General features: G+C 46.9%; 1 protein-coding gene across 2 annotated transcripts in view; it reads right to left on the reverse strand.

Moving 5' to 3' along the window:
• The window catches only part of CLUAP1 (clusterin associated protein 1), a 58063-nt gene that overhangs the window by 5956 nt on the left and 37616 nt on the right, over positions 1-14491 (reverse strand). For both annotated transcript variants that reach the window (XM_039560581.1, XM_039560580.1), the window contains exon 10: positions 6295-6399. In XM_039560581.1, coding sequence (XP_039416515.1) covers positions 6295-6399 — 105 coding nt within the window. The remainder of the gene's footprint in view (positions 1-6294; positions 6400-14491) is intronic.

Here is a 14491-nt window from a genome sequence, read left to right on the forward strand (position 1 = left end):
GCTGAGGTGAGGCCACACCAGGGCAGTGCAGAAAAATCCCCTCCCTTTAGTGCAAGACCCTGATCCCAGCAGCATTTTCCAGGCATTGCCAAAATCCAGGGATTCATTAAGCACAGCACAGCTGCTGTGTGGGGGAGCACACTTCAGTTTATTTCTTACACCTCCATGAAAAGGAAATCTGCTTGGAAGTGAGGGAGCTGTTCCCACCATGTCAGACCTACAGCCTCTCCTCCTTCACTAGCTCTGATGTTGGGATGGCCCAAAACCTCCTCCCTCCAGGCAGCACCTCCCTTTCAGACACAAAACCTCCAGCCCACAGCAGCTCTGCTGGAAGCAGATGCTGACATGGAGGGAGAAAGCCCCATTTCAGTTTGAGACAAATGAATTTCTGTGAATCCCATCTGCAGCCCCTTTTCAAACACTTCTGACTGCCCACCTTTCCCCAGCTACAGGAGCCTGGTAATATTGTCCAGCAGCTGCCGTACCAGGGAATTCAGGTCTGTAAACTTATCTGAGGGACAGGAATCTGCAGAGATCCACACAGAAATACAGGAAAATGGGAAGAGCAGCTGTAGCAGCTTCCTCCCTCCCCAGGTAACTTTGCTCACAGTATTGACAGTCAAATCCAGCGTTTCAAACACTGTTTTTCCCTCCCACTTTTCCCTCCTGTTTGACCTGAGGAGGCAAGGAATAAGAGACTAATCTGACTCCCCAAAATGCTTTTACAAGGTTTACAGTTAGGACTTGATTTGGTTTGCTAGGAAAGTACATTCCCTCCAGGAGCACAGCCACAAGGACCCACATTTCCCACATGTACAAAGCCCCAGGCAGAGTAAAACTCCCCTTGGGGAAGTTCCCCAGGAAGGAATTGATTTTTACAAGTTCATGGAGAGCAGGATCACTTCGGTGAGCTCTCTGAGGTGCTCTGGGAGCAGGTGGACTTGTGAAATTTTCCCCCTTGATTCCATACATTACCCAACAGCTGGAGAACCTGAACCCTGCACAGCCAAATCCCTCCCATTCCTTGTGCCTCAGCTTTGTCCCTCTGTCCATGGAATGTGTGAAACCCACTCATCTCCTTGCTTCCACAGGCTTTGAATCCAGGCAAACACATACCAGGAGATGCCTGCAAACACCAGGGCTCCTCAGAGCCATCAGGAAGAGAGCAGCTGCCCAGGGCAGAGCAGATTTTGTTGTGTTGCTCTGTACCTCTTGGTAACTGCCAAGAAATCAGGCAGGGATATTCAGAAGGGCTCTGGAGTTACAAACAACATTCCCAAGCCCCAGATGGACTGGAAAGTTAAGAATTCTGTGCCCAGCAGAGCCTGTGTCACAGCTGCTGCTGTGTCTGACTCACCTCTGCCCACCTGACACCACATCAGGCATCCTTTCTGTGCAGACACCCAAATTTAATTTGGCCTCACAAAGAGCACCTGGAAGCCCCACTGAGTGTGGGAACTGCAGATTCCTGGTGTTTCTGAGACTCAGGCCTGGCCATGCTGGCACTGCTGGACACCAGGAGGATGCTGACAGTTTCTGGAGTCTGTGGCAGAAGTTTGCACATGCAACATCCCTGGCAAATCCTCCCTGTGGGCACTTCAGTATTGCCTGACTCTGAACAAGGCATTTTCTTCTGGCTTTTTTCTCAAAACCACAAGCTCCAGGCACTCTGCAGCAGTGAGGAGACCCTGACTCCTGTTTGTAAAGGGTTTCTAAACAGACTGCCTGGGGGAATGACTTGAGAAGGGTAAAGAAGGAAACCACATCCTGTGTGCTGGTAAGAGGCAGCTGTCCCTGTGGATGAGGCAGAGGGATCAGGGATGGGATCACACAGCATCTGAGGGATGCCCAGACAGCTGCAGAGGCCTTCAGCACATTTTTCTTATCAAGACTCATTTCCACAACAGAGAAGAATTTTGAGAAATCCAGATTTGTTACCATCTTGTGTTTGTAAAGACAAATGCACTTGCATACATCTCCTCATCGTGGACTCAGAGATGTTATTTCCTTGAGGAATCAGAGGGAAGGGAAAACCAGACCACTTATTTAACATGTGGTTTTAGAAATTAGGCAGGTGACAGCCACAGGAGCTCAGTGTGAACAAGATATAAGGAGCAGGCAGCTGTTGCATATTCCCAACTGAATCCCTCCACTCTCCTGCCAACCAATTTCACACCTGTGGTTTCTACACACCTGGGGGAGATTAAGAGGGAAGGAAAACATTCTAGAAATTCCACAGCAGAAATCTGAACACGGCCACAAGCTGGATAGAGAAATTCCACAAGCAGAGTGACAATTCCCACTGAGAACAGGACTTCCCTGCTTTTCAGCCTGCCTGCTGTATGGAAGGATTGGGAACAGGACTGTGGAGGCTCACCTGAGAAGATTTTTCTGTCAAAACTTCCCTTTTCCCTACAGGACTGAAAAAAAATCAGGGATAATTCAGGCTCTGCAGCCTTCCCCCAGCACGCAGGGTGCCACAGGCACTCAGCAGCAAGTGCCCTCTCTGCCAGCACATCATTAACACCCTGATCCTCTGGGCCAGCTCTGCCAAGGAAGGGGGCTCTGAGAGAGCTGCTCTCTCACTGTGTGACTTTGGACTGATTGTCTGCTAAAAAGCCAGGGTTTTATAAAGCTATCTTCTTACAGGAAAAGATCAAATGGGGCTGAAGTTGTTCCTGTCTCAGTAATGAAATGGTCTCTGTGGTCAGGTCAGGGCAAAACCACCCCTTAACACCAATGTTACGAAAGGAAAAGAGCTACAGCACTGGGAGAAATGGTTCACAGGAGCTGAAACACCCTGGCAGTGTGGAACAGAAGGTCATTTACAGGCACAGTTCCACAAGGATGGACTCTTTCAGCTCCATGCAGCAGCACTGCCTCGTCACCAGCACAGTGTGTCACAGTCTGTGGGTCCCCACCTGCCAGCTCTGCAAGGGGAGAGATCCTCGTGATGCCACAATGCATTTCAGGACTCTGGTCCTGAGAAGATGGATCTGCACATGGAATCACAACATCACTTCAGAATCTGCCACTTTCTGACAGTTGTGGGTGACAAAAACCTATTTAGTTCAAGGGGAGACTGGACAGGTTCTTAGGAGAACATAAATGTACTGAGGGTTAGATTAAATCTGTGGAAGCCACAACTGATGGGGTTGAAACAGCTTGAGAGCAGTAGGGAACCTGAGGGAAGTTCCCATGTGCTTCCCCAGACATTTTCTTATAACCAATGCTGGGGAGGGACCAGGCTGGATGGATGCTGATCCAGCACAGCAGCTTCTGCATTCCCAGGACAAGGCTTTGCATCCTTTACCACAAAGTCCACGCCAGCTGCACATGAACAACCACCCTGCTGCAAACAACTCATCTATGGCCTGTTTCAGGCAAGAGGTTTCTCTGCACTGCAAATGGTTAAGGCTTTCAAGGCTGAAAGAATTTTTCTTTGGCTCTCTGACAAAACAAGAATCTTATTGCAAGTGCCACCACAAATTCAGGGAAGTCCATTGTACTTGTCACAGCCTCAAATATCTATTGCCAGACAGAATAAAAGTGGATGTGAAATTTTACTCACATTGACAATGTTAAAATTAAAATGTAGAGACTGCATTGCCTCCAGCTCTGGTGTCCCCAGCACAGGAAGGACACGGAGCTGCTGGAGTGAGTCCAGAGGAACACACGGAGATGCTCCAAGGGCTGGAGCCCCTCTGCTCTGGAGCCAGGCTGGGAGAGCTGGGGGTGCTCACCTGGACAAGAGAAGGCTCCAGGAACACCTCAGAGCCCCTTGCAGGGCCTAAAGGGGCTCCAGGAGAGCTGCAGAGGGACTGGGAACAAGGCATGGAGGGACAGGACACAGGGAATGGCTTCCCACTGCCAGAGGGCAGGGCTGGATGGGATATTGGGAAGGAATTGTTCCCTGGGAGGGTGGGGAGGCCCTGGCACAGGGTGCCCAGAGCAGCTGTGGCTGCCCCTGGATCCCTGGCAGTGTCCAAGGCCAGGCTGGACATTGGGGCTTGGAGCAGCCTGGGCTAGGGGAAGGTGTCCCTGCCCATGGCAGGGGTGGAATGAGATGAGCTTTAAGGTCCTTTCCAACCCAAAGCAGTCTGTGATTCTATGATAAATCAATGGATTCTCTGATTTACAAATGCAAATGATCAGTGGCACAGGGGTTTATTACAATCAGCCCCCTCAAGGAGGGGACTTGCCTGTAACTGTGATATTGTGACAATAAAGCAGCTGTGGTTTCCCAGGCCCACAGGCAGCACCTGCAGCTTGGCCACTGCTCTCCCAGCCATGAGCTCTCACCTCCCTGCTCCCTCCTGGATCTGAGCCCTTCCTGCCTCCCTAATGCTGGTTTTGCCATGTTTGCTAACCCAGCAGCACTGAAGTCAAAGCTCCAGAGCCCATTCCAGCTTCCTTCTTCAGCTGCTCCTGCCTGTTCCTCTCTGCACGTAGGGAAGGGGTCCATTTTCTCTCTGCACCACACAAGTCTCCCCCAGCTCCCTCTTTGCTGCTCCATGGGAAACTAAATCCTGTAACTTTAAGTCTTTTAATTGGCTGAAAGAATAAAACCAGGAGCAGTATTGTCAAACCTGCATTTAGTTTGAATTCTGCTGCATCTAGGCAGAGCTGATGAAAGGGCTCTTGAGGATGAGAGGGTGCTGATTTTTCTCAATTATACCAAGTGGCCTAAAAAGAGGGATTATCTCTCCCTGAGAATTTTGCTTCTATAATGGCAGAACACACTGGAATATCTGCCCACCACAGAGAGAGGGAGGAAGCCTTATCTCCCAGCACTGATATCCTGGGAATTAGAGATGTGAAAGTGCACCACAGCAGCCACAGGGACTGAGCACAGTGGGCCCTTTCTCCTCAGTTTGAGAGCAAATGTGGCTCAGCAGCATGACCATGTAAGAAAGCACAAAGCTTCAAAGGAAAGTGATTGAAATATCTTAAATTGAATCAAGGAAAAAAGCAGCAATTAATAGAAATAATGTTCTTGCTGTGCCACCTTGATCATTAAGTGTATTTTAAATGCAAATTGCTGAAGAACACCAACAGATCTGTGGTGTGTTTAATAGCAAACAGGCAGACAATATTCAAACCTGGTTTTCTAAAGAAGCTGCTGCTTCTGACATTAAACTCAGGTCTTAAAGTCTGATGAACTAACACTGAGTTTCCATTAAGGGTAATTAATGATAACAAAGCTCTACCTAGAAAAAATTCTACTTGCAGCAAAATCTATGACTTTTAGAGTAAAACTAAAACTGCTATTAAGAGCAGCAGGTACTCAGGTCATGGTGTTCTCTGAGATGAAGCTACACTTTGGGTCACTTCCAAAGCTCTAAAACCTTTCCTTGAGAAATGCCAATGTAAAATATTCTTTAGGGAATATCAGTGTTTCTAGCACTTAACGAGAATTTTCAATTTTCAAGAAAAACAGAGGAAGGGAGGATAAAAGTACTTGAATTACACAGATTTGAGAACACCAGCTTCTTTCCCTGGTCTCAGTCAGAGAGGGGAAAGCAGAATTCCACTCACAAAACCCCACATATTTGCAGTTTATCTAAGGAACAGGTACCAGCAGGAATGGTGGCACATGAAATCCCTCAGAGAGGCACTTGCTCCAGAACCCAGAGAGGTTTGTGCTGACAGTTCAGAATCCCTCACTGCTAACAAGAAGAACTACCCTGATTTCCTGGCTGTGCTTTGCTCGACTCCACACTAAACAGAACGTTTCCCTTCCCACCTGAGAGAAACACAGACCCTCACACAGCAATTCCTCTGAGCTCCTTGTGAGCAGTGGGATCAGCAGGCAGAGGCTGCAGTTCCACTCCCCATGGAGCAGGACAGAGGGCTCACATCCCTCCCTGGGAGCAGCAGCTCAGGTTGCTCCACCTGTGCCCAGTCAGTGCAGGTGGCTTTACTGACTCACTGAAGGTTTCCTGTGGAAGACTCAGCTGAAACAGGTGCCAACAGCTAAAGGGAAAGAAATGCTTTGCAATGAGAAGTGGTATTGCTTCCCTAAGGCTTTGGATAAAACTACTTCAGGAATGTGTAAGGCGATACCAAGGCAGGATTTTCCCCACACAGTGATTTTTTTCCCCCAGTAAATAATCCTTCATTTGTTCCCCTGGAAGCATTGTTTTCTCCACAGGGCTTTATTCTCCTACAGCTCCTGAGAGCTGAGCAGTGCCAATATCCTGAAGGGTGACAGGGGCTTCTTCCATTTGCAGCTGCTCAGGTAATTCCAGCATATCCCTGTGAATCAGGGCAGCTCAGGAAGGGGTAGGATACCTTGCAGGAGAGCGTCGGTGCTGATGCGGTGCCTCATGATCTGCAAATCCCCCTCACTGTTGGATCTTTCATCCTCCTGGATGTCTATGTCGGAATCATCATTACCTGGTTAAAAACAAAGCCAGTTAATATCCCCCAAACCAACCCACAGCCCAGAACAGCAGCAGGACACAGGAGATACCAGCAGTTCTACCTTTGTTGGAGCCCAAGAGGAATTGAAAATGCAGCTGCAGAGAGCTTTGGCTCTACGCAAGAGCGCAGGAAAGTGGCCAATATCCACATCCCAAGGAGAAATCCTACAGCATGTGAGTGCCAAAGCACCATTCACTGCAAACAAGAGTCTTGGGACAATCCCAGACTGTACCATAAAGGTGCTGTTTAAACCCCCTCTCCAGCTATGAAGAGAAGGTGCTACTTCAGCAAGTGATTTAAAGATAAAACTTTTTGAAAAGCATTGGGAAGTGTGTGTGTTTATTAACACGTCTCCTGGTTTTACCCTGACACCAGCAACGTCAAAACCCATCCCCTTGGACTATTTGCCTTCCATTTAATCCTAGATAAGCACAGTTCCAGGTCCCCACATAAAAGGAATGAAGCTACAGCCAAACCCAGGATGCTGGAGGGACAGGAAAGCTTGCAAAGATGCAGGAACTTCTTCAGATATTTTCATCATCTGCCTTTGTTTCCTTCTCCCCATCCAAAGTAAAGCTCCCTGTCCAGTGCCAGGACAAGCCCAACAGGACCCCACGGGAGCACCCAGCACAGCAACATTTGCTGCTGATTATTTAGAGAAAATAGGCAATTCTTTCCCAGGTACATTTAATTACACACACATCTGAGCTGAAAATGGAAATAACTACTTTAATTAGGATTAGTAATGAGCTGACACAGCTTTGCAATATTTAATTATCGGACAATATACAAATATTAGACATTTTCCCATCCTCTTTTTCACTGCTATATTAAGTTAATGAGAAAATAATAACTGGCAAGGGAAGTATTTGCTAGCCTGGTAAGATGACAAGGCTCCAGCAGAGTTAGCTGTAATTTCTATTTGCACTTTCCTCTTTGGCAAGTGAGGGAATCACTCACTGCTGTGTGACCTGGAGGCTGCTGCTGTTTGCCTGGCATTTAGGAAACTGAGGTTCTGCTCAGCCTTGCATGGGCAATCTCCATGTGGAGCTTACAGAAAGGATTCAAGTTTGTGCTCAGTATATTAAAGAATGAATTTATCACATCTGTGATGGCTCTTACTGCTACTGAAATGCCCTCATTCTTACTTTGTGGGTTTTTTCCTTCCTTCTTGGTTATTTTATTTTTAGCAGCAATTTCTCCCTTTCAGGTTTTGTCACTTGTGCTCCTATTAGGCAGCACCACTGCCAAGAGCTGAGGCTGCTGTAGGGAGCCCACTGATTACTTGGCCCAACCTTTCCAATTCCATGCCCATCTGTGCATCCTGCTCCTCTCTGGGATCTCCTGAGCATGAGCTGCCAGCTGAGCAGGGACCAACGGCCTCCCACTGCCAGAGAGCAGGGCTGGATGGGATATGGGGAAGAAATTCTTCCCTGTGCCTTTAAAAACCCAGGACTGCCTTTCAACCCAAATGAAAATACCAATTCAACTGAACTCCCAATATGTCATGGAATGGCCTGGCTTGGAAAGGACCTCAAAGCCAATTTTGCCACCCCTTCCACTGTCCCAGGCTGCTCCAAGCCCCAATGTCCAACCTGGCCTTGGACACTGCCAGGGGTCCAGGGGCAGCCCCAGCTGCTCTGGGCACGCTGTGCCAGGGCCTCCCCCCCATCACAGGGAGGAGTTTATCCCCAGTAACCACAGTACAGCACTTTTCCTGCTGAGTTGTGACCTTGAAACAAATCCTGTTACGGATCTATGGCAAGAGTTTGGATTTTCCTTGAATAGCCTGGCTGGAATCCTGGTGCACAGACCCCAGCTCGGAGCAGCACTGCAGTGAACTCATGCCAGAGGCTCTGGGAAGTGACAGCTGCAAATGCAGCAATATTAAAATCCCTGCCTCCAAGCCTCCTACTCCCTCTTGAAAAGACATCAAGCACCTTTTACACTCCCCCAAAATAAATATACTGCTCCAATCCAGCCCAAGGGCTGCTATCACCAAGCCCAGCTCTGCCCATGCACAATCTGAGTCACCAGCTGAGCCAAAATCCCAAGGACACAGAAGCAGAGCACAGCACTAAAAAATTATTCAAATACACAAGATACAGAGAAGCTGAGTACAGGCTTTTTATCAGGATTAAACATCAGACCAGCCCAGGGCTTTGTACGACCTGTCCTAGGCAGTGTCCCCCCAACAAACCCCTCACTCTACACCCCGTGTGCCCAGTTCTCGCCAAAATATTCTTGGTATTCATAAACAGTGACAATTCAGAAAGTTTCATTTAACAACACGTAGCAAGACTTGTTGCCCTAGAAGAAGCCACAATCTCATTTGTGTAACACTGCACAACCAACTACAATCAATTTTGGGGAGACAAGGAACGTTCCTTATGAAAAAAGCAGGTTTTTCTCAGGATCAGCATAAAGCAATGAAGATAATCAACCACAGCACCACAAACTGCCATGTGCTTGTACATGGAGTACAGAACCACTAAATGGAGCTGGCTTATGAGATTTATATGGGTTTACATGAGGATTACTGGAATTCTCACAACAGACTTATTTATTATTATTCAGCAATCCATGTGCCCCAATTGAGGCCAAGCTGGCAGCTTCCATAAGCTTCAGACTGAGGTTTTAAGCAGCTCTTGTATTTTTATTGTGAAAAGGCAGTCAGCAGAACAAGTCTGTAAATTGTGCTGGGCCCATCTCCCCACTGCTGTGATTGACTCTACTGCACAGAAAACACTCCAAATATCAGCCTACCTGAGGGAGAATACACTGAGATTTTAAACGCCACTTGCCTTTCATTTCAACATTTCTATTTCATAAAGATGGGTTTCAGTCAACTAAATTAGCTTCCTTTAAAGCTGTCCAGCCACAAAAAATACATCCTGGCTCCACTGATCTCCAAAGGTGGGATTTTTGTTCCTGCTCCCAGAAAAAAGCCAGAGCTGATACCTGGACAGATAATACTATCCTGAAATGATTTAATTTCTGGTAATTTGCAATGCTTGAAGGAAAAGCAGCATGATTTAATAACTTAGCAGTGATTTCATTACAGATTTGGTAGTTTGCATCAATATTCAAGTAAAAGTATCCAGCTGTAAAATAAGAAGTTACTGTGGTGAGGATAATGAGCACAGAGGCCATTGTTTATTGATGTGCTCTGGAATTAGCTGTAAGTGCTGTGCAGAGTGTCCAATTTCATCAGAAATCCACTGCCTTGAAAACACAAGCATTGGTTCCACAGCAATTACTGCATTCAGCAGGATGCTGGTTTTGGTGAGAAAACATCATGAGAACAATCAAATGGGCAGCTGACAGCAACTTGATCCCAAGTGAAATCCAGTTAATAAGTGGCATGAAATAAGGGAGCAGGAAAAACCAAAGGGGGTGGGATTGGGATTTTAAATGTGCTGAAGGAGAGTGAAGCTCAGGGCCTATTGGAAGCCTCAGCTCTGCCAAACCCATCCCACTGTCACACCAAATCCAGAACACCAGGCTCTGTATCAGCCTGGACACTCCTAAACCCACAGCTCTGCACTCTGAAGGGAAAGAAAGGCTTGGATATAAAAATTTCTGGAGGGAACGTCCTTTGTCCTTAGCACAACACTGAGATCTGTCATCTGATCTCGAAGAAAAATTCAGCCTGGTACTGAGAGCTACTGAGCAAGGTCCAGATGTGTGGAGGTCCTACAAATTCCAGTGGAAAACTTGGATGTTTGGAGCTGTGTAGCCAAAACCTGGGCAGTAACAGCAACATACAGCAACGAGGAGGTTGCAGAGGTCGCTCTAAGTGCAATTATTTACCTTGCTTGGTCATTTTAGGATCACAGAATCATGGAGTAATTTGGGTTGCAAGGGACTTTAAACTCATCCCATTCCAGCCTTGCCATGGGCAGGGACACCTGCCCCTATCCCAGGCTGCTCCAAGTCCCATCCAGCCTGGTGTATCCACAGAATCCAAACTCCCAATTTATCAACAAGGATGATTAACAACTGCTTGGGGAAACAATAGGTCTCAGCCACTTGAAGTAATTAAAATTAAATCTGGATGACAAGCTCCACTTAAACTGGGATTTGGAGTCTCAGCAGGAGTGAGCAGTTAAGTTATTTTTGGGCCCATTTGATCAAGAGGTCGTATTTGGTGACCAGAACTATTTCTAACAGTCTTCCAAGCCAAGAATCCATCAAAGTACTATTAAATTAGACCATGAATTTGCAATTACCCAACAAGCACAACACAAAGCTCCTGTGGACCAGTTCCAAGTGTCTCTCACAAGATGGATGGCTTGAGCACCAGCACTATCCTCCAGGAATCATCCAGGAGCTCCCCCTCAAATCCCACAACTGCTGCAATGGGGCTTTTTGTTTGCCTGCTGTCAGATTTTAAAGCAGCAGCTCTGGAGTAGAAAGGCTGCACCCAGGAGCATCAGTTAATCCTCTGGTTATTGCTGAACAAGATTCAAGCAGTGCAGATTTCCAGATGCTGGGGGAAATGAATGTTTACTCATTCTACAGACCAAGCCAGAGGATGCAGGGTGGACTGACTGGAGCAGCACAACAGAAAGTGGCAGAGTCAAGGACAAATTCAGTTTTACAGCAAATACTTCTGCATATTTAAATTAATCCTGGGCAAAGCACTGGGCAAAAGAAATACAGGAAATATTTTTGAAAATTCAAAGGGTTTACTCTTTATATTTTCAAAACAAAATATTTTACTTTTTAAAGAATATATAGTTCATATATATTCCTACAAGGAAGGTGGAGAGGGACTGGGGACAATGGCCTGGAGTGCCAGGCCAAGGGAGAATGGCTTCCCACTGCCAGAGGGCAGGGCTGGATGGGATATTGGGAAGGAATTGTTCCCTGGGAGGGTGGGCAGGCCCTGGCACAGGGTGCCCAGAGAAGCTGGGGCTGCCCCTGGATCCCTGGCAGTGTCCAAGGCCAGGGTGGATGGAGCCTGGAGCAATCAGGGATAGTGGAAGGTGTCCCTGCCCATGGCAGGGGGTGGCACTGGATGAGCTTTGGTGTCCCTTCTAATCCAAACCACTCTGGGATCCTGTGATTCTGCATTGTCTGCTTTTAAATTGATAAAAAGCTCCTGAAGAATGTGAGAAAATGCATTGGGAAAAGAGTGTAAGAAAGTGAAAAAGAAAGATCTGTAACTGCAATAAGCTGATGAGTCTGAAAAACTGTTTCAATCCAGAAACATTCCAAGTGCCTTTTTGCTCAACAAAGTTTTTACAATGTTGGATAAATTTGAGGAAATTAATTGAATTTCTGCTGTGGTCAGTGACCTTCCCTGGCCTCTCCTCTCACACAATCCAGTACCAGAGCATCCAGTACCCACACCTGACAGGAGTTCTATCTACAGCCTTCATCTGAGCAATGTCCAACACACCAAGAGTCACTTTGCCATTAACAAGGGAACCAAACCCTGAGCTTCAACCAATTGGATTTGTTACTTGGCACCAGCCTTGGGTGTGGCACAGGGGCAGCAGATGTGTGAGACACCACAGCCTGGATCAGCTTCTCTAAGAGCATCTTCTGCAAAGCAAAGATTAGAAAAATAACAGCAATTTCCTCCCTGCTCAGCACAAAAAGACATTCTTATACTGCTGCCAAGTACTTAATCGTGTGTATTTTCATCAGGCAGATAATACTCAGAGCCTGATCTGTAGAGTTCAAAACCTTTATGTTGTTTAAGAACAGTTTTTCAGACAATTTAGTGTTGGCTTTTTTTTTTTTTTTTGTGCAGTGGTTTTATGGAGTTGCTCTGTCAGAGAGAAAAAACTGATTTGCAATGTGTGGCAGCAAAAGAAGAAAGAACCAGACTGTTTATCAATACTACGAAACAATTTTGCCAGTTTTACATGAATACCACAACAAATCCATGGATTTTCTACATTCTCAGCACAGATCTGCACAACTCAACCTCCATCCCACAGCTCTCCTTTATTAAAAACAGGATTTAGGCTTCTCAGCCTGAAACTCAACTGAAAGCTGTCCAAAACTCCTGCAACTTTATTGCAGAGAGAAATGAAGTGTTAATTTGGAACCCTTCTTACCAAATTAGCAGGAGATAAGGTCAGGGGATGCAGACAATGAGAGAGCTGATCAATTACAAGGGTCCATGAAGGTAACTGCTCACAGGACAGAGAGGATGCTGACTTTTATCAGTTAATTGGAACAAATTCATCACCACCTGCTAGCCCCTGTTGTTAGAAAAGCCTCATTAAGTGTCTTGCAGCTCCCAGGGGCAACGTGTAAAGAGAGTGAGAATCTGCCCTGTTCCTGGCAGGGGCACTGCCCCTGTGACCCCTCTGAGGAGGGAAACGGTGAACCTGTTCCAAGAAAGCTCACTCCAGCCCCTCAACATTCCAGAGTCAGCCAGGGAGTCCTGGGATACTGGGAGACACCAGGCCAGCCTGCCCACCTTCCACTGAGCCGAGAAGGAGCTCATCCCTTCATCTCCAGAACCTGTTCCATGAGCAAGACCAAGTCACAGCAGGGTCCACTTCAACCATCCTGGTGTCTTGTTGGGTTGAAAGGCCAGACAACAAAATCCTAAGTTTCTGAACAAACTGAAGATGGAATAAAACTTCAGATTAAACCACCTTGTTTTGTGTGGGGGACATTACTCAAAAATCTAAGTGGAATAATGAAGTATTTAGCAAGGTCTGTGGTGACAGTACAAAGAGTGATGGTCAATTTAGACAAGAAATTGGGAAGGAATTGTTCCCTGGGAGGGAGGGCAGGCCCTGGCACAGGGTGCCCAGAGCAGCTGTGGCTGCCCCTGGATCCCTGGCAGTGTCCAAGGCCACGCTGGACGGGGCTTGGAGCAGCCTGGGCCAGTGGAAGGTGTCCCTGCCATGGCAGTGGGTTGGAACTGGATGAGCTTTAAGCTCCCTTCCACCCAAAGCAGTCTGGGATTCTAGGAAATATTTTTCCCTCCAAAAACCTACTTCAGAAAGATGTTTCTGATGGTGAAGTCCTTCTTTACTCTTCCCTGTCACTGGCTCATTACAGAACACGTCCTCTCTCAGGAGCATGTAGCACCCAAAATCCAAACAGCTGAAAGGCTGAAGTGCCCCTGCCTGCAGCACCTCACACCATTTCCTCACCATGCTCACAGCACTCTTGATAAAATCACTGCCAGATCCACCTGCAAGTCCTTGGGAATCCTCTCCAGCAGAAACTCCATCCCTCAGGTGATCCCTGCTTCTGGTGTGAATTGCAGTGTTAACCCTGGGGGAGGGTGGGCACGCAAAGCTGCTCAGCGATGCTGAGCCCGATGCTGAGCCCGTTCTGCTGCTCACTCTTTGTTCCCTCTTGTGCCAAACGTGTCTTTTTCCTGGGATGAGGATCCTGGGATGAACACAACTGCTCTGTGAACTGTGCCATGTAAGACACCAACTTCTGCATTCTCTCACCAATGCAAATCTCTTCGGTTTGAATCGTTTAAAGGGCAGCATTTAATTAAAAAGGAGAGGAGGACAGGGGGGTGTGGTCTAAGGGGAGAGCCCAGGTTGTTACGTGTGAGCAGACTGTGTTAATTAAATTAACCCGTGCTCCTAGCTGGACCAAAGCCTTGGAGAACCAAATTTCCTGTCTCAGTTCCACCCCTGCAGACTTTCACAGACAAAGGCAGGGTGGAGCTGAGAGAGATGGGACACGTCAATAAATGAGGCGGCTCTGGCAAATGGATCCTGGTGCTCTTGTCACTAGAATAAATACTAATTATGACAATTAGGTACTTGAATTAAGATGTATTATGGCAATATTTGAGGTCATTAGAAGTAATAATCACATTCTTAGGTGGCAGTGAAATCAGTCACTGAAAGGCAAAGTTCCTTTTATTTCAGAGATGCAAAATGACAGAACAGTTTTTCAAGTGAAAATCCACAGACAAGGACAAAGCAGGGCAGCAAATTTTCACATTATACCTCACACTGCCAATTACTGATGGCTGATGTCCACCTCCTCTTGAACCTTTTTACCCCTAAAACTGTCAGAGAGAAGGACTTGGACTTTTTCACTCAAATAAATCCTTGAAATA

This window comes from Corvus cornix, chromosome 14 (genome assembly GCF_000738735.6).
Source record: "Corvus cornix cornix isolate S_Up_H32 chromosome 14, ASM73873v5, whole genome shotgun sequence".
NCBI classification, from domain to species: domain Eukaryota; kingdom Metazoa; phylum Chordata; class Aves; order Passeriformes; family Corvidae; genus Corvus; species Corvus cornix.